The sequence below is a fragment of the Bombus huntii genome, chromosome 6 (assembly GCF_024542735.1).
Source record: "Bombus huntii isolate Logan2020A chromosome 6, iyBomHunt1.1, whole genome shotgun sequence".
NCBI lineage: Eukaryota > Metazoa > Arthropoda > Insecta > Hymenoptera > Apidae > Bombus > Bombus huntii.
The window spans coordinates 13,448,427-13,473,114 of record NC_066243.1 but is presented as its reverse complement, the minus strand read 5'-3'; the positions used below and the strand labels follow the sequence as shown (position 1 = coordinate 13,473,114).

The following is a 24,688-nucleotide window of genomic DNA, read 5'->3' as shown; positions in this document are numbered from 1 at the left end:
AAGATAATGTATTAATTCATGAGCTTCTTGGTAGGCAGTGGAATAAATATGTTATGTAAAATGGCTTAATGTTTCATTTGGTATAATCTTACCATACATTATAATATGATAACCATAAATTATATGATACATTATCGAGAAGCATATGGAATGTATAGAATGACATTAATATCGATTGAAATATTAAATATTAAATAAATAAATCTTAATGGAATTATTCAAAATGATTTATGTGAATATTTATATGAGAATCATAAAGATTTGATGTTTTAGTTTGATATTTACTCTTCTGCTAGCATTACACATATCAGAAAAAGAAGATATCAGAAAAAGAAACTAATACACCCAGATATAAGTACGATTTCTTCTTTCCCTAAACTGATCTATGTCGATCAATCTTTCATAAACTCTCTTCTTCATAAACTTTGCTCTCAAGGAGTCAAAGAATCCTCCTCCACGAAAGAACACCATCCTACCTTCATTAATATTAGGAGCCTTATTCTCGCTCCAACAATCTGTCATCTGAGCATGGTCCATCGTTCCCAGACAGGTGGGTACCGTAAGAGTTTGTTCGCAGGACTTGTTCGACGGTCTGTACCCAGGTAACTGTCCTCCTGGCGGTAATTCAGGAAACATAGCTGCGAGGAGCGACGTTATCGATGTGTTCTGCGGATCATTTTGTTGTCTGGGCAACACCAACATTTGCGTAGACTTGGCGCGAGGCAACGGGATGACGGGTGTCGATCCTAGGGATGGGTTTGGAGCGGAGCAGGCTTGCTGCCCCGAAGGAGGGAAAAGCGTGCTACTGGACGGCGCTGTCGACCTTTGCCTTCCTCTTGAAGGAACTGTCGCTGGTGGAGTAACGTTTCGCGCCCCGCTTCTCTGTCTTGGAAACAGCTGCGTGGACACGGATCGAGGAAGCGTCTTTGGCGATGTCCTTGGTTGAACTGGAGCGATGTCTGGACCTAGTTGGTCCAAGGATTTGCTGTGCCTGGCAGGAAGCGTGGATGGAGTGAGCATCAGACGACCTTGGACCGAACCGATATCCTGAGCCGCGCCTTCGCTCCTTGGTGACCAGATTCCCATGGATCGCGACTCTAGGATTGCTGCTATGCCGCAACTGCAGTCGTCGATGCCGGGAACTGAAACGAGCATTTGTTGTCTGATTAATTTTTGAAAAGGATAGGGGATGCTTTAGGGGTAGCAATCCCTATGTCTTGTGACAATTTTGCTTGATAATATTTGTACGAATAGAGAATATCTTGATGATATACATATACAACGGTTGTTGGTGCAATTAGATTAATAAAAATGCTTGGTTAACAATAACAAAGTTTTGATCCTGTGTTATAATCATCGTACAAAAAGATCGATCACTCGTGATATGAAGCTATATCGCGTTCGTTCTTTTCATCAAAGTGATACTTGCCGCTGTTTCTGTGCCTCTGCTTCATATCCACGTACTGATCCTCGAAGATCAAAGGCAGAGAGTGAAGATCTCCGTCCAATTCCGGACAGTGCACTGGGAGCGGAGGCAACGAGGACAGATATCGCGATCTTCTTGCCGCTTCGCTCACCGCTTGATACGACTGGTAGTTCGCATCGTAACAGCCCCATGCGGATGACCTAGGGTTTTCTAGCACGAAGAAACCTTCCGTAAAACGTTTCACCTATGAATTTGCGACCAAAGATGTTAATTTAAATAAAGTGGTACTTTCTTAAAATATTTGAAACGAAGTTTCGTTTAATTAATTGATATCGTTGGATCGTAAAAGGCCACAAATTCGTTCGTCTTAATTCTATGATGTACTTGTCTCGTGTCTTTGAAATAAAGTAATTAGTCTAAAAGAGAACACCTAGAAGCTGCGGGGAATGTTAAGGCAATAAAACGAGCGTTTTACCCTTAGCTGATGATGGATCTTCGCAAGATGCTGATGAACAGCCTCGCGTCCGGAGAATGCTTCCAGAAAATGTTGCCAGAGAACGATATTTTGTGCGCAGAGTTGAGCGACATCAGTCTCCTCCGTGTCCATCATCTGTAACTACAGCACAACCACTATCTTCCACAGAGAAGTCACAGAAAACAAAAAGAAAAATATTACATGTGTAAGTTAATTTGGTGTCTTCAAGTTCGTTATTTATATAATTTATCATATATAAGTTATTTATATTACCTTAGATAATATCAACATTGTTATTTACCTAGTATCTTAGTTCTATTCATAAAGATATAAAGCACAAAGGTCCGCGATTTAATTGTAGCAAGTAATTGAAATAATTTTACTGACTAACTCTATGTTCCATAAATAAAAGTCGAATTTTGTCAAAAGCGACTAGGAATAATTTACATGCGTAGAACAAAGAATTTTGTAAGAAAACCTGAGAAGCAGTACCGACCTTGGTAATCTCTTTGTGCGTGTTCTGAGCAAGCTCAAGCGCTCTTTGCTGGCAAGAAGGTAGCAGACGGGCTAAATCAGCTAAGTTGTTGAGCAAAGATTCCCTCGCGGCCAGAAGTAACCTGATTACTTCCTGTTGAACTAATTTCGCGTGTTGTATCCTCGTGGCTGAACCAACGCACCTCGTTGTTGTTTCCTGCAATAGTTACGAATATCCTGTTGCAAGCATTCTTTTCATCTTTCTTTCTGTAGCAGCTAAACTATCAATTAAAAATTTTAATGAAACTCGTGCATGAACTCACGATATTTCCTAACTGAGCATTGTTGTCCCCGTTTGTTGCAGTCTGTTTAAATTGTAGCCACGGTTTCCCTCCACGCGGCGCGCTGCAAGCATATTACTCGGTTAATTACCCTGTCACGTTGTTAAATTAAAACGCAATCGAACTCGCATTGTCACTACGAACGGAATACAATTTTTTGATTGAAACGATTAGGAGGTCGGACATGATTTAATTTAAATTCGTGAATTGGTTATGCATTTAATTTTTCACTGTGTGGATTTTTATTGTTCTCACAATTTGGCCACTTGGAATTTGATATGAAATTTTGAAATTTAAAATTACGATAGTTCGCTATTATTCTATCACTATTTTGTTATTATTTTATTATTCTTCTGCTATTATTCCGGGTATAATAAATTATTTTATTAATAGTCATAATAGGATATTTGATATTTCATAGTCTTTAATCTTCGACTATAAATTATTAGCTAATTAAACGATAAATGTGCTTTTCCATAAAAATCTGAAAAAAAAAAATCTTTCCACTATAATAATGCTGGGAACATGTGTGTGGAATAATTCATAAGAATATTTTTCCCACAGTCATTAAAAAGGATTCTGTACTCAAAGAATTAATTAATTCAGAAATAATATTCCTTTGATACTTTATTACAGTATACGTTCAATTCGAGTACAAAAAGGTCTCCCTGTTACAGTCTCTCGTGCAATTTAATGAGCAAAGAAAACACCATTTTAAAAATTTCTTTCTTGTAGCCACTAATTGGCTTTGTAATATGAAATAATCACGTTACAATATATAAACATATGTAAAACATAAAATTAACTTAAAAGCATAAACATTTATATATAAATATAACATGTAAATATTTCAAATATAATAGACAATTTAAACAATGTAAAATAAACAATAAATAAAAGTAATAATCAAAGCTCGTTTAACAATATGTTCTTCAATAATTAGTAACTTTTCTCCTTCCTCGGTTAATGTCCAATCTTTATTAATCTTAAAACATCAGAAATCATCAAAGTAGACAATTGAAAATAAAAAGAAATGAACTTGATCAAAAGAGAGAAAACTCGAAGAAAAATCGTTGTTCTCCTTAAAAGTACTGTGTCCATAAATTTGTCAGTTTCATTGTAAAAAAATAAAAGAAACACGAAATTTCAAACTTACCAGCTCTGGACATAATGAAGTATGCTCTTCCTACGCGCAACACGGTACAACGAAATCAGCGTTCGTGAGCAGAAAAGAGAAATTTCCATCGTTAACAATCGTGTACGTACGTAAATAAAAATATTTTGTAATCATATTATGAGAATGGAATGTGAAAAGAGAAAATATTCAACTTGTTACCGACTTGATGTAAGGTTGATGAAGGGCCACGAGGCAGGCGTGAATCGTGATGGAGACGGCGGCAAGATGAAAGTAGTCGAAGAGCACCGGCAAATGATAGTGAAGCCCCTTCGTGGGCGCGAAGTTCAGCTGCAACGCCCTACAAAGCAAAAAGCAAACGAAGCTCGTCAAACCTTCAAGGTAGAACATGAAAGCGTACGCGGCCAAGGTTATCGATCTCTCCATCTATTAGGTCTGTGGGGAAGTTCTGCTTTCTTGTCGTGTACTTTTGCCTAGGCATAATGGGCGGAAGAAATTTATGGAAGTTGTAGAGGTCGGTGTTCCTTCAACAACTAAGCATTACGTCTTTTCCTCGTGCATTATATTCAAACCATGTTACGGAAATTGTAATGTGATTTTAACAACTGCCTACTTCGAATTACAAAATTTCCTGTAATTAAATGTTCAATTTTTTTAGAAGAATTTCTGTCGTTTTCTGGGAAACATATGGGAAATACTCTTTTGGCCTTTATTACTTTCTTTCTCACAAAGACTGGTCTTCGTCAAATTTATTGTTTATTTATTATTTATTATATTTATTTATTATTTATTAGTTTAACGTAAATTCATTAATTTGAACATTTGTCTCAAAACATATAGGACGTTCGTAATTTCTATGCTTGTTCCTATACATAAATGTAATTTAATATTCTAATCATACGTATTCTAGCAGTAGAATGAAGAAAATAATGCTGACCAATATGGCTTCTCAGAGACCAAAACGAAATTAGATTTCATTATAATAATGGTCATGACAAGTTTACGGTTGTGACTTACGTTTAATTAGCGCGACTTGGTGTTTCAAATGCATTGTCTCGGTGCAGGGTGCACACGAAGAAAATGTAATTAATTAATATTACCAACATTTTACATTTTATTCTTGTAAATACAAAATGTTAACAATGCTCGTCATCTACGTGTGACAGATATTCCTGTAATTAAGTATTTATATCTTGAAAAAGAAATATCTTTAAACTTAAGCGTTCATATCACATCCCTTTGTGCTTCAAATGAATAGAACACGATACCAAAAATTAATCATCTATTTTTAAAATACTTTGTATATACGCATAGCGTTATTACATAAGATTTTTCTTTTGGTTTCTTTAACGTGTTATACAACTTCGCTATACGTATAATGTATCTTAGTATATAGCGTAGACGCAGCTTAAGAGTCTACAAATCAACTTCAAACGTAACTACTTCTTCTCTTCGCTGTCTTCGTTACGTTACAAACACCAGACTCTCACGATTCTCGTATAGCAAGTCGCATGTAGCAATCCTACGAAACCGCAATATCGTTTCTTTTCGCGAGCGACGTTCAAACGATCGTCGCGGTCAGCGAACATATCACTACCGTCTACCAAATGACAGTGGTACAGCGAGATGATAGTACGTTTCGAGATACACCAAGACGATTATCTTACCTAGACGACACGCAGGCCATGTTTCCTGGTTGCGTCGGCTCGCTGAACCATAGCTCGACGCCGAGATTGAAGTGAGTGCGGGAGAGAACCTCCTCGATCTTGTGACTGTGCACCAGCACGTGAGCTCGGAATAAGACCGAGGTGCCGAGTGTCACCTCTTCGTTTCTGTAGAGGATCTGAAAGCGCTTGCTGGTCCCAGGCGCCTCCAACGAGTCTAGAACAATGATCGTACGGTTGAAGTTTCTTCTGCATCTACACATCGGATAAAGTACCGCAAAGTACTTACGTATTTGCAATTCTTAACTTTCATGGTATCATTGGACTAGTGGGAGCAGTAAAAATTTAGGGTTGAACTTTTAATTTAATTTTATTTTTACTCGCCTCTGTTGCGGAGAATGTAAAATACAAAATCAAATTAAATACTCTGCGTTCATGGTACCGTTGGGCTTATTGGGCACCGTAATAATTTTCACCTGGATCGCTCAATTTTCGAATTTCTAATTCATTTTTATCTCCATCGCGGAGCATATAAAATACAAAATAAAATTCAATACCCTAAATTTCAGTAATCGGACATACGTTACTATTATTTGTAACCTAACGATATTATTCGAGGATTAAAATACTCGTCGATTAAAAAGTAGTCTTTCACTATTTAACGTTGGAACGTTTTATAACAGATTGTTTAAATCTGGTTCAGTGTATGGCCGCGCGTCTAATTTTCCAAATCGAAATTCCGATTGCCTGTCAGACTTGAGAGACGCTCGTTTCACATTGAACGTCTCGTGGTTTTCTTTCTGTCATTCGTTTTCACGAGATAGAAGAGAGAAGCTCGAGTTTCGATGCACAATGAAGGGTGGCAACGCGATACAAGCGATTCAGGGAACTTTCTAACGCTATCGAGTGCAAGCTAGGTTTGAACTAGTTGGAAATTCTAGTCGCAGCCGTTGTCTAACTCGACGGGGTGAACTCGAGCGAGTTTTCTACCGCCATCGGTGCCACAGAAGTTTCTGCCTCCACGGGGAAAGTTCTTTGATTCGCCGGACACGCGTTGTCGCGGCAAAGGGCTGGTAATTTCTGGAAACTCGGTTACCATTTGCTTCTTTTCTTTCGTTCTTTCAAGTAGAAAGAAAGATGGCCAGGAGATTGTTAGTTTGGTTAGAGGATATGGGTGCGTGGGTGACGTTAACGAAGCGCGTGGATGTCACAGTTGACGATTATTTGAATGAAATGTTGTTCTAGTGTTATATAGAGCTTGTTATTGAAGTATTCGGCCACGTTTTAAGTACGACAAAAAATTCCATTTATCCGATCTTGTTGGGAAACCTCGCCCATTATTCTCACTATCTACTATTGTTTGCTCACACGATAGCACCTCATATTCAGATGAGTGAATTCAATCGGCAAAAGTTCAATTAATCGGGTATTAACTGAAATTTCGTTCTGATAAATAGAATTCTGCTGTGCGGTAGAACCTCGTTTGTCCGAACAGGACGAAGGACAGCTTCTTTCGTATTAGTTCGATTATATTAGAATTTAAATACTTATTTCGAGCAAAAACAAATGATCGCTTATATTAATATATTCCTTATGGGAGTCAGTGTTTATGCTTTTATATTACGAAATATTCGATTGTTCGCGGTAGATCGCGTCAACGAGAGTGGTAAATTCTCGTTACGATTCGATAATCGATGCCACGAATTGGTCAACCCCCTATTTCATTTAGAATAATAGAGGTGGTTGATTGATTATAACATCGAAGTAACAGGTTATAATATATACTTTATTCCAACAACTTTGTGAATATAAAGAGTTACGCGTCGTGCGTATAGACGTATTCTGAAAGACGTGTAAATAGTAAGTTACAATTGATGACTGATCGATGAACGAAAACCAGTCAAGACATTGATTGATCAACGGATGAAAAACCAGTCAAAAGATGTTGACTGATCTAAGGCAGATAAACCAGTGAAGTTCGGTTACGATGCTGTCGCAGAGGCAAAACTATTGCTGGGTGTTGGTGGCACCACCACCATGAGAAAAACCCTTCTCATTTCTTACCTGATGGAGCAATAATCATAAAGAACGTCACCACTTGAATATATTTTATAACAATTAAGGACTCTAACGGTAAGATACAAATGCTTAGTTTTATGACAGTTCCTTAGGATTAGTGCGATCCGGCTAATCATAGCCAGTAGCCGCTTCGACCGAGGTATGGATCCTGGTTTACGTAAAGAGTCACCGGACATAACACGAAATTACCTTCGATCGTACTTAGGATGATAGGGCCTGAGCATTAACTTGTTCGTACAAACGCGATTCTACCGTCTACTACATTTAAAACGACCAAACGATAATGGAAGAAGTTTAGGAAAACTTATTTTTCATAAACATTTACACACTGATTTGTAGTATTTTAAACCTAAGCCTATCCGAATCTGCAACGCTATCGAAAATTCGTGAGGAATCACTGAAATACAAAAGAAGTACTCACGGTTGCGTAACTGGTTAACCTCCACCTTGACAGGCAGTTTGGGCGACACTCTGAGGGCAGTTCGTATCTGGTAATACCTGGGAAATTGGAAATCGTCGATAAGCTTAGAGGCGATGGCGATAGGTAAGCCGTTGCAAATTACGCAAGCCAGCCGTCGCGCACACATTCCGTCCACGAGGATGGCTGGAGAATCCGCTTACCCACGCTGGAACAGGTCGACATTGTAGAACTTGCAGAGCTCGAGGGAGAACTCGAGAGTGGCCTGTAGATCGCTCATCTCGATCGCGACGCCAACCTAACCACCACCCCTCCTCTCTCTTTCTCCCTTCGTCGTTCGAAGCAGCCCTTTAATCGAACGAAGACCAGCTTCGTCTGTCGCGACGACTTACGAGGGATGAAGATTGTCGTTTAGGGTCTGGCCGAGGTTCCCGGCTCGATCCTGCCATCCTGTCCGCAAATTTTCAACGTCGAAGGCACCCTACGAATAAAAAAGAACAGAATCTTTCGATTTACGAGACAATTGATCAGCCGCTTCGAGCAACCAGCCCCTTCGAATCGTTGAATCGTCCAGAAGGTGCTTGAACCGTTCAGCCGCGTATTGAAGTGGATAAAGGTGTATTGTATGTGATTTACGTGGAGGGAGATGAGTCTTTCCTGTCTTCCTCTTTCCGTCTCTCTTTCTCTCTCTCTCTTACTCTCTGGTTCCTGGCAAATATTGAACTTACGAAAAGTATTTGTATTTTTTTATTGATCTTTTGATATTTTATGTTACTATTAAGTATTAACTTATTATAAATAATCAGCCATGTCACTGCACCACGCCAGAAAAATTACTGAAAATTCTCAACGCGAGAATTGATTGTAATTTTAACAAATAAAAAATAAAAAGAAATGTTACTGTTATATACAGAACATTCTCTACGCGAGTACCCCGAATGGAGGCAAACTTTTCGTAAACTCCCTCTATTTCTTGGCAAATATTAAATCAACGAAAGGTTCTGGCATTTTTTGATTCATTTTCTGCATTTTACAGATACGTTGGTGTCGATAATTTCAATACAACGAGAACGCTTTTCCAACATCGTTTCTTTCTTTGTACTGATATTCCTACGCAAGAAACGTACGAAAACGTATGATAAAAATAACAAGTACGAATGCACAATATGATAAATAATCGGGTGTCTTGTTTTACATGAAACGCTTCTTCTAACAGAACAACTCTGAAATGATAGCAATTTTTCATTCGATCAATGTGTAGTTCGAATGTTTTGATTTTCAGAATTCTTTGACTCGTCGTGACAATACGTATATATCTACAAAATATCTGTATATTCTATCGGAGAAAAAATTATTTCCAAATTCGCTAAATCATGGACTACGCCTGGAAGGCAGGAAAAAACTTTCAGCGTGTGTTTCTTCACGAGAGAGGAGAGCGGGAACGGGAATTTCTCTGTTTGCCCTGATTTGCTTCCCCGTTGGAAACGGCAAGCTAACGAAGTTTGGCCTCGAAATTCGCGAATGCTTTGCAATCGAGTCTTCCGGAAAGGAGGTTGACCACCCCCGCACACCTTCGAGTGACTTCTAATTGTAGCGACGACGAAACGATTCGAGTTTAAAGTGGATTTAATTAGAGCCGAGTTCGAGAGTCAAGTGGAAATTAACGTCTGCCGGTTTGCAAGTCCGCTCAGTGATTTAGCCCGTTGTAATTGCTGTTGCTTTTTAACTTCCCAACATTGTTACGCGGTATTCATGCCTCGAATACTATAAATTTTCACAAATTGCTCGAGTAATTTATGACAAACTAGAATTTCCTACGAATATTTATAATTACATGTCGGGTTAAGGTTGGAATTTTGGGCGTTCGATGAACCTTCGCTCAAATTTACCATCGCGATTATAGCTGATATTTATTGGTACAAATGTGGCCACTACAAAAGGCTATAAGGGCATGTTGATGACAACGAATTCAGGTTCGATAACGAATCCACGGTCAACGGGATGACGAATGCGATATGATACACGTATGACTCCATGTACAAGTCAAACTTATCTGCATGAACTGACCTGCAGTCCAAGTGGAACCTCTCCTTGTTTTTAAGGAGAGCTATATAATTATTCCATACCTCTGTCAGGTACCTCTGTCAAGTCCCTCTCGTGACCGTGGCTACGTTCAATGACCCGTTATGTCACTTCCAGCCCAAGCCCATCGTCATAAAATCGGATTAGAACATTAAAACTATTTCTTAGTTTTATTACTTAAGCGTAGCTATAGTAAAAGTCTGCACTAGGGTATTGGGATTTTTCCCAAAATTCCAAAAGGGAAGCCCCGATGTCCTTTCATCTCCGACATACATATAACGAACGATATTCTGAGCATTAAAAATTTGAAAGAAAATCTAGGTTTTTGGGCTATAGTACAAAAGAAGAATAATTATATAAATTCTGAAACAAGTGCAACAGATATTAAAGAACAGAAAGAAACAAGTTCTAACTCCCTTGAAAACTCCCAGCATGATTTATTGTATTTGTTGCAAAACTGAACAAATTTTAATTATTACAAGAAGATATAGTGAGATATTACTGTTTGTCCATCAAACGAGGTTGTTCGAAGTATCAAATTCCTATTTATTTAGATAGAATCGCATATTTTGCGCATACGTTTCCATGACTTGGAAAAATAAAGCGTTTTTCTTACAACCATAGATACACAATGGTGTTTAAAAAAAAAAAGTAGAAGTAATTCTTTATACTGAAAAGTACAAATTCCTAATCCATCCTGAACTAATCGCTCTACTAAATCCTTATACATATATTCTGCATAATCTCCAGTATTAACAAAACTATCAACACAGCTAACGTTAAATCGCATTGAAACCTGATCGAGTAAAACGGGGCTTACGATAATCCTGCAAATCTCTCAGCATTCGGCAATTAAATCGTTTCCCGGATTCGCAAAGAATTAACCGTGCGATACCGGTAATGTGTAAAAGCCAAACAAATGAAACGCAAGTCTTTGTATCGTATCCTGACGAAATGAAAGGGCTGTTCTGTTGACGATGCCAAAGTCTCAGCTTGCAGAGGGTTAGACCGTACGTACAAACGTTCAGCAGGTAGATTGGATGTCGCCGACACTGTAAACACTTCGTCGAATGTCTCTTTTGCAACATGTTCAAACCAATGCATGCTTCTGACGTGTTTTAAACGTTCGTGAGTTCCATTGAAACCGTGGAAAATTGTTGCCGAAGAGGAGGACTTGTTTTATAATTTCCATAATTCCTCGTTGAGACGGCCGATCAAACTTTAAACTTAATAACCTTCGTCAAGGGGTTGGCTAGCGTGATGGTTGATGGTTTAAGCAAAGCAACGATAACCGATCCGTATTGATCGAACGTCCACTTTATCTTAAGTGCTCGGATGCCTCGTGAATCTGGAGGAGCTGAAATATAACTTAAAATGATTTATCGAGCGTCAACGAGGAGACTTTCCTGGCTATTAAACTAGACAAAGTGAGAAACTTGTGGTTTATTTAGATAGTGTGCAGATGTATATTTAGATATTATATTTAGTATATTTAGTGTACCTAATATGCATATATTTTTATGCGTATTTAGAAGTAAAATGAAAGTTAGCTTAGACACTCTTTTCAAATGTGGCCTTCACTTTTTTAGGTTTAATATAATTCCTGAATTTCCAAACACTTTTTAATATCTCCAGTAATCGGACACACTCGATTCTTATGATGGAAATTTCCATTTTTACATTATTTACCATAAAATATTCTACTTTTAATATTTTTCCGATATTCAAATGTTGTATCTTAGGATGCACATTGGGCATGCAATATCGCGAGATACATTATGTAAAAAAGGAGGAGTTTCACCGAAATAAGAATATTTTCACTGATCAAAATGTGTCGATACTATTTATTCAGGATTTAAATCGCGTACGATTAAATTTCTGCATCGTTGTTTATTATTCGTTTGTGTCTCACATAATATAAATAATCATCAAACATTACTGCCACAAATTGCCAATTTGTTATTGCAAGAACTATCTTGTAATTGTTCTTCTAAAGGAATACGTATCAGTGTTAAATAAAATTGTTCGTCGTACAATAAAAATGATTAGAAAACTATTTACTTTAACTAAATAAATCGAAGATCCTATACGTTACGACCTAATACAACCCGAAATCCATCTCTTGCACCACTAACCAAAATCCCGTGCAGTGAACTTTGATCGCCAGGTCGATCTTCACTCGTGAACGCTTCGACAAGCCTCCCTCGTCCGATCCTCGTCGAATTCCCTGGCCCGCAAAAATGATTCATTCACGATAGTCTTTTGCACGCGTGCAAATGCATAGTGAAGAACCACGGGGGTTAAAACTGCCGACAAAGGAAGCTGACAGAAAACAAAAATTCCTCAGGCTGCCCTCGGCGACTGGACGCGCTCGCGCGTCCCACTGTCAAGGACGCGAAGGCCGCGTGCACACTTCCTCGAGCGAAGATCAACGACCTGGCTTACGCACGGGCAACCTAGGTGAGAGGGTGGAACGACCGAGGGTGGAAAAAATGGTGACACTCCGTGACAGACGGCAACGATTCTTTTCTTGATTACTCGCGCGAGCTAGCTCAGGTTACACGATTTCGTGATCTTATTTTGTTGGCTGTCAGACTGCGCTGCCAAGACGAACGTGTCTGCATGAACGTTTGTGAAATCAGTCTGTCGAAAGACGTTCGTTCGTTTGCGTTGTTCCAACGTTGGTCCGATGCTAACTTTAAGAACAATGTTGTAGGTGTCTATTATGATATTTAATGGAATCTCTCGGAGCAAAATTAGTACGCTAAATATATTAATAACGTGTAATTTGCTGTCATTTTAGACTATTTTAAGACGCGAGTATAAAATGTTTAGCGCGAATGATTGAAAAATATGCGAGAGTGAGATCGATATTTTCGTAGAGGTTCTAATATTATACACGTGACCAAAAATATTTCAAAGCAACAACCAAGTCCTCAGAAGAAACTATTCATTAGATTATTATGGATAATTCGAGCGACTGTTGCTCGTTTCATTTCTTGACGTCAAATAACGTCTCTGGCGCCCCTTGCGATTCCCATGCCAAAACCTACAATGATGTGCCAGAGACGTCGCTTAACATTGAGGTGTTAAGAATCTTAATTCGTTTCGTGAGAATAGTTTAGTCTTAAGGTTGACTTAAAAGAAACGTAATCTCCTCTTCATCGGTCCATATTAAATTATTAATGAAACTTCTCAAAGAAATAATGAATATGCAAATTATAGTATTTTATACAATACTTGGTGGGTTAAGCAATTTTCTATGGAAATTCGATTTTGTTAATTATATCCTAAATAATACCAGCTTGTATAAAAATTTCCACTCTGTAGAAAATATTTTCTTGTTTACTGGTTGATATCATTAAAGTTAACGATAGCATAAAACCTATAGATTTACACGGATAAAGTTGATGGTGTTGTACGGAAGGTAATGTAGTGGAGGGTACGATCGTGTAAAGTTTGGAGAATTTCAGGAGAGGGTTTTGTTATTGTGGGGTGTACGCGGAGCATTGCTTTAGCTTCTTCTGGTCGATCGTTTGAGGTGAATGTTGATAGAATTATTATGGGGAGATTATTTTTGTTTGATGATAATACGGAGGAGATGGAATATCGATTGTATGTTTAAAGACAAAAGATGTAAAGGTATATAGCGAGGTTAAAAAAGGAAAATTATGATTCGAGTAAATCTCTATGCAAACACATTGAGCGAAAACTCGAAATTGATTCCTTTCGGGCGATATTTCGTTGAAATCCAACAACGAGAAAATTGAACCGAGAGATAGAATTATAAAATCGTGGCAAGAGATTGTAAAAATTCAGATCCATTCTCCGAGGTAACTTTTCTAAAGGGTATTGTATGTTCGTCTGTCCCAGAAGGGTCGAAGGTACAAGTCAGATGGCGGAAGTTTTAAAGAGAGTTCGAAACTCACCCGGATATGTCTTTTCCCATTCATTTTTCCCTGCTAAACGCAATTCGAAGTTTCAAACAACAAATACGTGACGTGGTAAGAAAGCTGCGAGCGGAAGTTTCAGCGATAGTTTACGACGATACTTTTGCGAGACAGTTTCGCTTCCGTAAAAATTTATCTAGCTCTATTTTTACACTAGAACATTGAAAATTTTATAGACCGATATTGAGAATTCGTCCTTCGTACTTATTCGAGAATTGCATTATCGCTCCTTTCATTCCTGTTTCTTTCTTTGATTGATTCATCATTGATATATCAAAAATCTTCTAAATTATCCTTTATGTAGGAGAAATTGGTATTTAATTAGGAACCAGCAGTGAAAAATTTGTTATAATATAAAATGAGATCGTAAAAATGTGAAAACATTAGGAAGAAAAGAAAAATCTGTGAATAATAGTTTGAAATGTATGAAATACGGAATGCCACACGAAATTATATCACTGAAACTTATTACTATTATTATATTATTATACAGGGTGGTTGGTAACTGGTGGTACAAGCGGAAAGGGGGTGATTCTACGCGAAAAAAGAAGTCGAAAATATAGAATAAAAATTTTTCGTTTGAGGCTTTGTTTTCGAGAAAATCGACTTTGAATTTACGTCTCGTTATAACGAATTTCACTGTAGATTGTTGCCTCGATGGAAAAATTAAAAAAAAAAATTTATTCTATATTTTCGACTTCTTCTTTCGCATAGAATCACCCCCTTTCCGCTTGTACCACCAGTTACCAACCACCCTGTATACGTTATATACGTTATATATTATTATTACTACTATATCTAGTATTATATATCAATGTAATACTAGAACATTTTCATCATCGACATTAATGACACGATTGTTGCCAATTTAATCAAATTGTTCAACAATAGATACATTTAATTTCCACGTTTCTCATCGTATCGTTACGAGATCGTCGATTTGGTTAAATTCATTTTTCATATCGATGAACGTAATGTAATGACAGTGATGCGAATAGAATAATAAATCAATTCCAGTTGCGTAGCAGTTATCAAAAAAAAAAAAAACAATATTTATTCCTGTCGTATGACATATTACATTTCGTTATCACGCTGTTCAAATTATCTCTTGAACGCCTCATAATCATTTCTCGGAAATTGACACCACAAGGGAGAAATTACACTTTGCAAAAATTCCTCAGCTAGGCTTTAGCTTTAAAGTTTTTAACTCCGGAGCTGGATTGAAAAATATGCAAGTTATTAAATACAACAAAAACAATATTCCGATGAAATAAAAATTCTTTTAAATTACGAAAGTTCCAAATGCACAGTCGTACTTGCAGAAAGATAAACATAATATCGATCGCCACTCTAAAACACCTTATACTAACGAAGGAAAGGTTTTTCTAAAGAAAATCTGTCATTCTGCTACATTTTTCACAAAGATTCGTATCGAGATACTGCGGTTTTGTAAATTCTTGAATGGCTGGTCCCGAGCAATTTTAATCGGGAATGCTTTTTGGTCGTTTCGAACGACCAGCAATGGTATTTCTAGACACGAGGCCGACGCACTGTGGCCCAGTTTAGTCAGAGGTACTCGTCGTTTCTGGCCTAGATCGGGCGTCACGTCGTGTGTATTTACGCGCGATACCATTCGAGGCCGTGAAAATGTTTCCTACACGCCACACGCGAACCAACGTCAAACGTTCGCCAGTCAATGTACGGAATTCTATTGGGATTCTGTCGTTTGGTTTATTACTTTGTGAAAAACATTGTAATTAATTTGCGTGTAAATTTCGTATTAGTAAATTGTAATAATTGGAAATACAGGCTGCTATAAAAAGACATGTAAGTACATACACACGCTCACGAAAATAATCCAACACCTGTATAGACACCTCTCATGGATATATTATGTGTGTTAGACAAAACATTTTGAGATTTTAATTAACGCTGTTATGAGATTTTATCGATTGATTGTTAATTTACTGATCCGTCGATTAGTAAAGTTCGAAGTAATCTGAGAATGTGAATCTGTGATAGAATTTTGTGTACGTTGAAATTACGATGTAAATGTTTTAAATGTCGGAAATTCTAAAGAATTATTTTCTCGTATTATTCTGATTCCACAATTCATATATTTTTAGAATAAATTTTTCTCTATGGAAGCTGAAATGCAATTGAATTCGAATTCGGATTGCACGAAGATTTATGGCATTGCGAGTATGTATAAAATGTAGGATTTAGGGATAATAAAATAGCGTGAGCTTGGATGCAGTTTTAAACGAGTTTGCTCGCAATCTTCCAATCGCGTATCAAGCATAAAGGAACGTCGAACACGAGCATTAGTTATCCTCTGCCATTGATCCGTTTCCATCGTCAAAATCAGCCGTGTCAAATAACTTATCGACAGTTTCTCATTAGCATTTCGATATATTCTATATCTCTGATCAACCTGATAACATGATCAACTAACTGTAACTGTGCGAATCTTAAGCAATATCGTACAATATCAATACCAGTAAATCAAAATTACCATCCATTTAAAATCGTTGAAAGTAGCAAATTTTAGATCATTAAACTTCACAAATTTATTTACCACAAAATAACCAAAACTAAATATTGAATATAGTGACAAAATATCAAACATATTATATAAATATTGCGCACGTAATACACGTAGAATAAATATTCAAGAAAGTATAATCGATAAATATTGAAAAAGCGGAATACAGAAAAAACTGTGATTCGTAGCAGAACGCATTTGCAAAAAGCGTAACCAAGCAACAATAGCGAACTTAATCCCAGCAAGTCTGTCGATCGCGCAACTGTCGAAGCGTGTCCACAGTGTCCAACCATCGATACACGTGGAGCACAATGGCGCAAATACAGAGCCGAGCTTGGAACATCGACGATAACGGATTTCTAGGATCTTTTTTATCGACTTGGACGTTCTCCCTGCAGAGCGAGGCCTGGTTAAATTAAGTATGAACAGGCTATAAATAAATCTTACACGATATTTTTCGAAGCATCCGTGGCGTAGCGTGTGTTATGGATGCAGCTGAGCTGTTTTATGCACGTGCGACGCGTTGTTGATCCTTGAAGACGATACGAACGTCGTGTAATGCCGCAGGTTGTTGCCCTTGTTTAGTTCAGACACGGATTTTCTTGAAATTTTAACGAATTTTTTCCTCTTCTGTCTCCAAAGGAAATATACACGGTCGAATTCGTGCAAGACATTGTGCCAGACTCGAAGATTTATGGCGATGTAAAGCTACGTGTCTTTGCGCTTTATAGCATCTTGCGAACTTACGGAATATTAAAGGCGAAAGAAACGACGTAGTTTTAATATTCTAGGCGGCTTATAGAATATGCAATTTCTGTTTTGCAAAGAGGGTTGAAAGTATGGCTTTACGGTTCAGTGAAACTTGTATTTCTGCGAGCATTTCGAAGAATACAGCTGGACTGTTGTAGTATGCAGAGAGCTACGGAATTATAGAATTCCGAATCCTGTAATTTTAACCAAATTTGTATAGAATATAGTTCTTTTAGTCCATTAGCAACTGTTCGTATTCAAATGAAAATAATTGGAAACCAAAGGGTGTAAGACAAACTTTCTCTTTAAATTGGATGGTTTTCCATACAACATTGAAAAAAGTACCATCTTTTGAAATAATAGATATATTAAAGATATTTTTATTAGATTTAAACAATTTTTGTTGGCAATATTTCGTACCAAGCGTTTTTATTAAATATTTTATATAAAACGTATTTACGTATAAACGATATTCTACATGTTATAAGGAACAAGTTAAGAAACCCGCAGCTACGAAACTAGGAACGAGTTGTCCTGGCAAATCAATTTCGAACAGGCTGCAAGCTTATCCGCATCGCAGTGAACAGTAGCAGCGTACTCTTTGGGGGATGAAAGCTGAACAACGGTCGACGAACGATAAAACGGAAGCGTGGCGAACAGAGAAAGGGGAAGACGCCGAACGGGGAAGATTGAAATTCCGTATCGATTAGCATTTCGTTCGAGGTTGAATTTTCGTGGCTCCGGTCGTCTTCGGGTCGTCAGCCCCGCGCTCGACCTTCGTTTCTATTCGAGAACTCTGCGAGTTCTTGAAATATTTGCCATTCCTTGTCGCGCTGCCACCGTCTCATGACTTCCTGGTTACCCTTCGTCTTGCTTCTATTTGCGAATTCAACGAAGTATTTCGACTGATTCCGGAAACTTTTTCTTCAAATCAACACAGATTTTATTATCCTTGCTGTGAATTATAATGACTTAATTCGTGATTATTATTGAATTAATTATTGAATTTATTGGGCTACTTGGCTTGATTCGTATGTACGTGGTATAAGATACAGGTGCAGGCTGGGAATTTAGTAAATGATTTTTGGTTATTTTTGATGATGATTATTTTCATGTTTGTCTGACGAATATCACAGATGAATCCTACCCCTTTTGATAAATACATCCATTTTGACATTGGAAAGGCTGAAATTTTGTATCATTTTAGTTCTTGCCATTTCTATTTTCCTTCGTAGAATTTGAAATATTTAGCTATTATTTCAGAAGGGACTATATAATATAACTTTATTTACAAGGTAAAAAGTAAGCGTAACCAAATATTTTAACACTTCTTGAAAAATAAAAAACAAATACCAGCCATGAAATTTGAAACAAAGAGAGCAAATCTTACATGGAAGAGAAAAATTCCAGTTTTTTCAAATTAAAATGAACCCAGTAGATTATTCAACGAGAAAGAAGAGAAAAAGTAAAAAAAACATTTCCACAGTTACAAAAATTACTTCGGTCTTTCACCTGTAGTTTCCATCTTTGTCCAATATCTTGCGACTGTGCAAACGGTTTCGCCTTCAAAACACCTCAATATACCCGAGAAATGCAAACAACAGTTATTGATTAAATTTAATGTCCCCATCCGCAACTACAGCCCCAATCAAACCAGGCTGAAAATGCGATAACGTGTTGCCTATAATTTTCGCAACTTCACGTAGACGATTGTATCAGCCCGTCACTCTCAACAATCTTCTATCTCTTTCTTTACGATAGTTAATAATGCAGAGAATATTTATGACCGAGCTCTGTGCACGGTTTACAATCGCATCGGCAGCTTTCAGAGCTTTTTCCCCATTTGCAATTCAACTTACGTAGTTCTATTTAAATATCGGTTTCCCAATGGAATACCGTTGCCTCGATAATTCATGATTCCTTTATGATCTGATTAATCGTCTCTCTCTTTTCATTTGCTACGACTCGAGTTAGTACGTTCCATCCATTCTGTCCTACAGAAGCGAAACAATATTAATTTCGCAGATTTTTTGTTACCTCGAGCAAAGACAAACAGAATATTTGATGGAGTTTCGTGTTTTAATCGCAGCGAGACTTCGTATATCCAGTTTGTGCTTTTAATATTTCGAATCGTGCAGTAGCTTTCAACTATGCACATGGAATACGAATATTTTTATTAAAAATTCTTTTTAATACGAAATTTTATTTTTAGCGGTTTTATTATTTATGTCGTTTCGGTTATTCCGTTTGTTTCTGTATGGGAGTTGACGTTGGATATTCTATTGTGTTATATGCAGAAGGTCGAAGATTAATTGTTATTTCGAAATACAAGATTGTCGTGTATATGAGGAATTTTTTTCAATATTCATTGAACACTTTTATTTATCGTAAATTGTTTATCGCTTTATTAAAATTTTAAGTAGTTTATTTTTTTACTTTGACTGTTATTCATATCACACCGCTACTGAATTAAATACATTATTGATCTGAGAAATATTTCAATATAACAATTACGTGATTGTAGAAATATATCTTATCTACAATTATAGCAATTTAATAATGTTTTGATGATACTACGTTAAAAATACTTATCAACATCCCTGTGTGACCAACACATTTTTCAAGTAATTAAAATTTTAAACATTTTAACAATTGTTTTACTTTGAACATCGTCAAGTACTTTCTCACTGTACTTACTTACTTTTCATTTTTCGGTTTCTAAAATATTAATTGTTCCAGTTGTATTATTGCTCTTTCGAACCTATAATGTATATAAAATTCTGTATAAAATGAACGCCCAGTAAGAAATAATTTTCCAAGTGATTGTTTCCATCAAAACAATCAATTCTATAAAATCCTAACCAATACGTAAATTAATTAATTAACGCATCATTTTCCTTCTCCTTCCCTCAAGAGAAATTAAACAGAAGCTCGATAAATTTCTTCGCAGTCCACCCACATTATTTTATCCCTCGACAGATCGCCCCGATCCCACGAAGCCGATCCAAAAACAGTCCCTTTAACGATCAGGGCGAAGGATCTTATTTAAAAAACGAACTCGTACAATATCGGAAAAAGCTACCATCTCACGCGTGGCTCGAAGCAAAAATAAAACCTTCCGATATCGGTGGGACGTGTAACACGACACGTCGAGATGGTGTAAAATTAACCACTTTCGACAACGCAGAAACGCAAGGGTACGGCTGTTCGCAGAAACAATATCAATTGCGTGTTATCAATCGAAAAAAGAAAAAAAGAGAGTCGCAAAATATAGTCTCGTGATACGCAAGAAAAAACGAAACCCTATTTTAAGGCTTACTATGATATTGCGTGCAAGCAGTCCAAAAAAATCACGAAAAATGATACGTATCGCGACACGCGAAAAAAGGCGGAGCTTTCGAGAAAAAGGCGGAGTTTTCGAGAAAATTGACGTGCCATTAGATCGTTTGATAAGTTCGTATCGTATCAAATAATCAAATATTCCGATAAATACTCTTTCGGTTGAATATGGAAAAAATTAAAAAGGTCTATTCAAAATTCGTCGAGAAAACAGATTTCTTTCCTTCGGTGAGATAATGTCGAGGCTCGTATATCCAAGGAGTTTTGAATCTTCGTGGAAAATTGGATAATTTGTTTCGTTCACCAAATACATCTAGTACAGGAAGACATAAACAAGAAACTAAGTATTCTAGAATCCTATAAAAGCTATTGGAAAGAATTTGTTACTGAAAATGAGGAAAAATTTTTCAAAAATATTCTCGTGAAGTTATATATAGAAAAAAACATGTAATTTTAGTTAAATCTTTTACTATGAATTTTCCCAGCAACCTAATATAATGACGCTCGATAGGGAACGTCTTTGATCCCTCTGCGGGTCGTTTGCCCGAACTTTCAACCTCTGACCTTTGCCGGAAGAAGAATGATCTTCCATTTAATCGGACGAGCGACTGGGTTTTTGCATTTTTTGACTAAATGCGCGTCTTTGGGATGGTAACATGCGGAAACTTTCTTTTGAAACGATGAAAGTAAGTAACACGAAAGTTTGGTGGTGGTCGAGGATCATTCAATTGAGACTCACCCTCCATTTCTGAAATTTCATTTTCTCTTTCTTTTCTCTCTCCATTTTTCCTCTTACTTTGCGTCGCTTTCGTTTCTAATTTTTCCTTTTCATTCGAATAACCGGCAGTTTCTTTTTGAATAAGCGAATTACCAGTCGCTTTTCATTTCAGAAAATTGTCGAGAAATTTACTTCTCGCTGAAGGTATAATGGCAGGGCGAACGTCTAAATTGGCTTCGTTAGGAACACCGACACGTGTTCGCGTTTTAATAGCGACGCTGACCCGCGTTCGTGGCCGGAGGTAACTTCGTTCGAATAATTAATTCTAAGGTGGAAACGATGCGAAGATTTCGTGCCGCGACACAAACCCTTCCTTTTGATAAGTCTCATCGTGTTCTTTTTATCTTTCTTTTTCCCTTTTTTATTTCCTTGCCTACTTATTAAGGCGACGTTGCACTGAAAATTACTGGTATTCCCTGCGTGTCTCCGCTGGTTGCAGAGAACAATGTTTCGTGAAATTGTTCGTGTTAAAGCGTCGACGTTGGAATTGTTCGCTCGCGAGAATCTTTTCAAGTTGCCAACGCTCGTAACCACTTCTTATTTTCTTCTACTGCTCTGCGATTCATCGATTCGATTGGAAATCATTTGGAAACTACAAAGAAAGCTACATCTTCAATCTTTTACGGGTAATTTTCATTACGTAAATTCATTACGTTTTTGATCGATCCTATGTTGTTTTATTCAATTTTTGAAAGACATATGGATTTTTCCAGATTTACAGTTTAGTCAGAATCTTAAAAAATATTCCTTGTCCTGATATATTAAATAATATTAAACGACTGCACGGCAAGAATATAGTAAGTCAATTTTTATTGACTTCTATGCCTAAACAAAACTATTTTAATTATGCCTAAACAAAAGTATTTTAATACCAATATTATTAATATGTTTTAAGATCAGACAAAATATATTTAATCTCGAAATTAAATGGAAACATAGCTTCGATATGAAATTTGTTTTTAATATATTGAATTTTAAAAAACTTTCTTCTGTAAAAGAAAAGAAATGTTTTTCATTTGTGATCTCATTAAAATGTTGAACGATATTGGTTTAAAATTTAAAATATTCAAATATAGCTAATCTTTGATGTACCTTTGGCTTTGGTAAAACTTCATCAAATGTATCCTGGTTTTATGAAGCGTGTTGACATTACGAGAGCATTAATGTGTATCTTTCTATCAACGACGTGAAGACTCTATGTTGAACGATTCAATCTACATTCAAGAAATTGTGTGCAAAAGCTTAACGTCGCGGAAAGAACGGAAGCACGGCCCGCTTTGAAAATTCGTGATTGCGATTTGGACGTCGAATAATCGAGGAAAATGCGATTTAAATGAAATTTAAATTATACCTCCAGAGATAGGAAATCTCTTATACAATTGCACAATTACTTTTATAGAATCTTCACAGACCAGGCAGAAATTAAACGCCAATCATAATCGTAATCTGATTGAAACATAGGTACGATTGAAGCAAGCTTTTCCAAAAATAAAAAAAAAAGCACTGAATAATTCGAGAATAAACATCATTCTAAAAAACGAAATTCTTTCATAGCATTGGACACGTATAGACAATTTTTTGAAATCAATTCTTTATTCATAACGTTCTCCTCCAATACTCTATTAATAATAGAAAAACAAACAAACTCCTCTTATTTCTACAGCTTTTTTCATTATAATAAAAATAATTTAAAGGTATATTACGAAATCTAAGGCTGAAGAATGTTCTAAATAACAAAACTGTGTTATAACATTAAACAACTGGATATTGACTGTATTCTATATTAATTTAACAAAATTAATTCCGCTTATCATGACGTTCTCCGACGTTCTATCAGCAATAAAAATTACAATCTTAATTTCTGATTTCGTACTTAAATTATATTCCTTTGAAATAAATAAGTATCCATGTATATTCGAGCATTGGTACATGTATTTTAAATTACGTAAAACATCGGAATCGAAGCCAAGTTTTTTCAGAGTCGCTGCAAAGAGAGAAAAAGCCTGTTTTCACCCACACGGTTCATCAAACTAGCGCGAATTATCTTTTAAAGCGTCTCATCGCTGTTCGCCTGGCTCTCGGTTCAGCTTCAGCTCTTGGCAGGAGAAGCGCGCGTATTTGGTCAGACGTCTAGACACTTCTATCTGACGAAGGGGCGTCTGCAGCCAGCGCATCTCCCCAAAGACCAGCAAAAGGAAAGTATTTCTTATCTCTAGCCGGTGCCTACGTCTCGAAACGTTGAATCACGCAAACTCTCTGATTTGTCGACTATGTTACTCGAAACCAATAAACTCTGGTAAAAGGGAACTAAAATTGTACGTTGAACGGGAAATTCAAGTTGCTCGATTTATTCAAGCAATATTGGACTTTCGGGGAATTATGGAAAATTCGATATATTCCGGGAATATAGGGCAAGAAGGTTTGACATTTTGGTGGAGATGATGATTGTAAATTATCGATGGAATCGAGTTAAACTTTTTGACGTTTATATTTGATTTGTGAATAATATCGCGAAGGAGAGATTGCGAGTTTCAAGAAGGAAATATCGATTCTTGATAATTTGAGGAAAGTTTGCCTCGTTTTATTTGATAAATCTATTTCATATAGCATTGTACGAACGTTTTATTATTGAAATAAGAATATTATTTGCGCAAAAATTAAGAAACGTATATTTCTATGTATTTATATACGTATTCGCGTATTTATATATTTTATGTATAGCTAAAATAAATTTTCGTTAATTCTTTTCTGTTGATGCCCGGATATTAACCCCGGAAAAGTTAAAGGTAAATATTCGATAAAACAAAAATATAGTGACATTATGAGAAAAGAAGTACTAAAGGATATTACCGATATAATAGGAGAATAAAGAATTAAATTAATAGAGGACCAAGAGAAGTTCAAATACACTTCAACTCTGATCTCTTTTACTATGATTAAGGGACAGAAAGATTTATACTTAGTCACAATATGGTTCAATGTATCTTTCGAAATCATAATAAACGGAAAACTAAACATACAAATGCTTTTAACCATTTTCTACTAAAACAATACGAATTGAAGGAGTAGTTAGATAGAAAATAACCCACCAATAAAATATCCCACAACTTTGAATAAACTAAACTCTGCAAATCTCTTCAACTTAATTCAAAACGAATTAAAAGAATCCAAATCAAAGTTGATATGCGCGATTAATCGAATTCTAACGATCGCGTTGACAAGAACGACCCAC

At 36.6% G+C, this 24,688-nt stretch overlaps 1 protein-coding gene across 6 annotated transcripts in view; it reads right to left on the bottom strand.

Annotated features, from left to right (window-relative positions):
- The window catches only part of LOC126866766 (uncharacterized), a 48,003-nt gene that overhangs the window by 10,148 nt on the left and 13,167 nt on the right, over positions 1-24,688 (bottom strand). For 2 of the 6 annotated variants that reach the window (XM_050620706.1, XM_050620708.1), the window contains exons 2-11: positions 8,216-8,493; positions 8,016-8,092; positions 5,519-5,732; positions 4,057-4,191; positions 3,873-3,902; positions 2,699-2,780; positions 2,398-2,592; positions 1,902-2,042; positions 1,430-1,670; positions 477-1,142 (exon numbers count right to left, since the gene is read on the bottom strand). In XM_050620706.1, the coding sequence (XP_050476663.1) occupies positions 477-1,142; positions 1,430-1,670; positions 1,902-2,042; positions 2,398-2,592; positions 2,699-2,780; positions 3,873-3,902; positions 4,057-4,191; positions 5,519-5,732; positions 8,016-8,092; positions 8,216-8,292 (1,858 nt within the window). In that variant the 5' untranslated portion in view covers positions 8,293-8,493. Of the gene's footprint in view, positions 1-476; positions 1,143-1,429; positions 1,671-1,901; positions 2,061-2,397; positions 2,593-2,698; positions 2,781-3,872; positions 3,903-4,056; positions 4,192-5,518; positions 5,733-8,015; positions 8,093-8,215; positions 8,494-24,688 lie in introns of those variants that run through there. The other 4 variants (XM_050620707.1, XM_050620711.1, XM_050620710.1 and 1 more) reach the window with 3 other exon arrangements.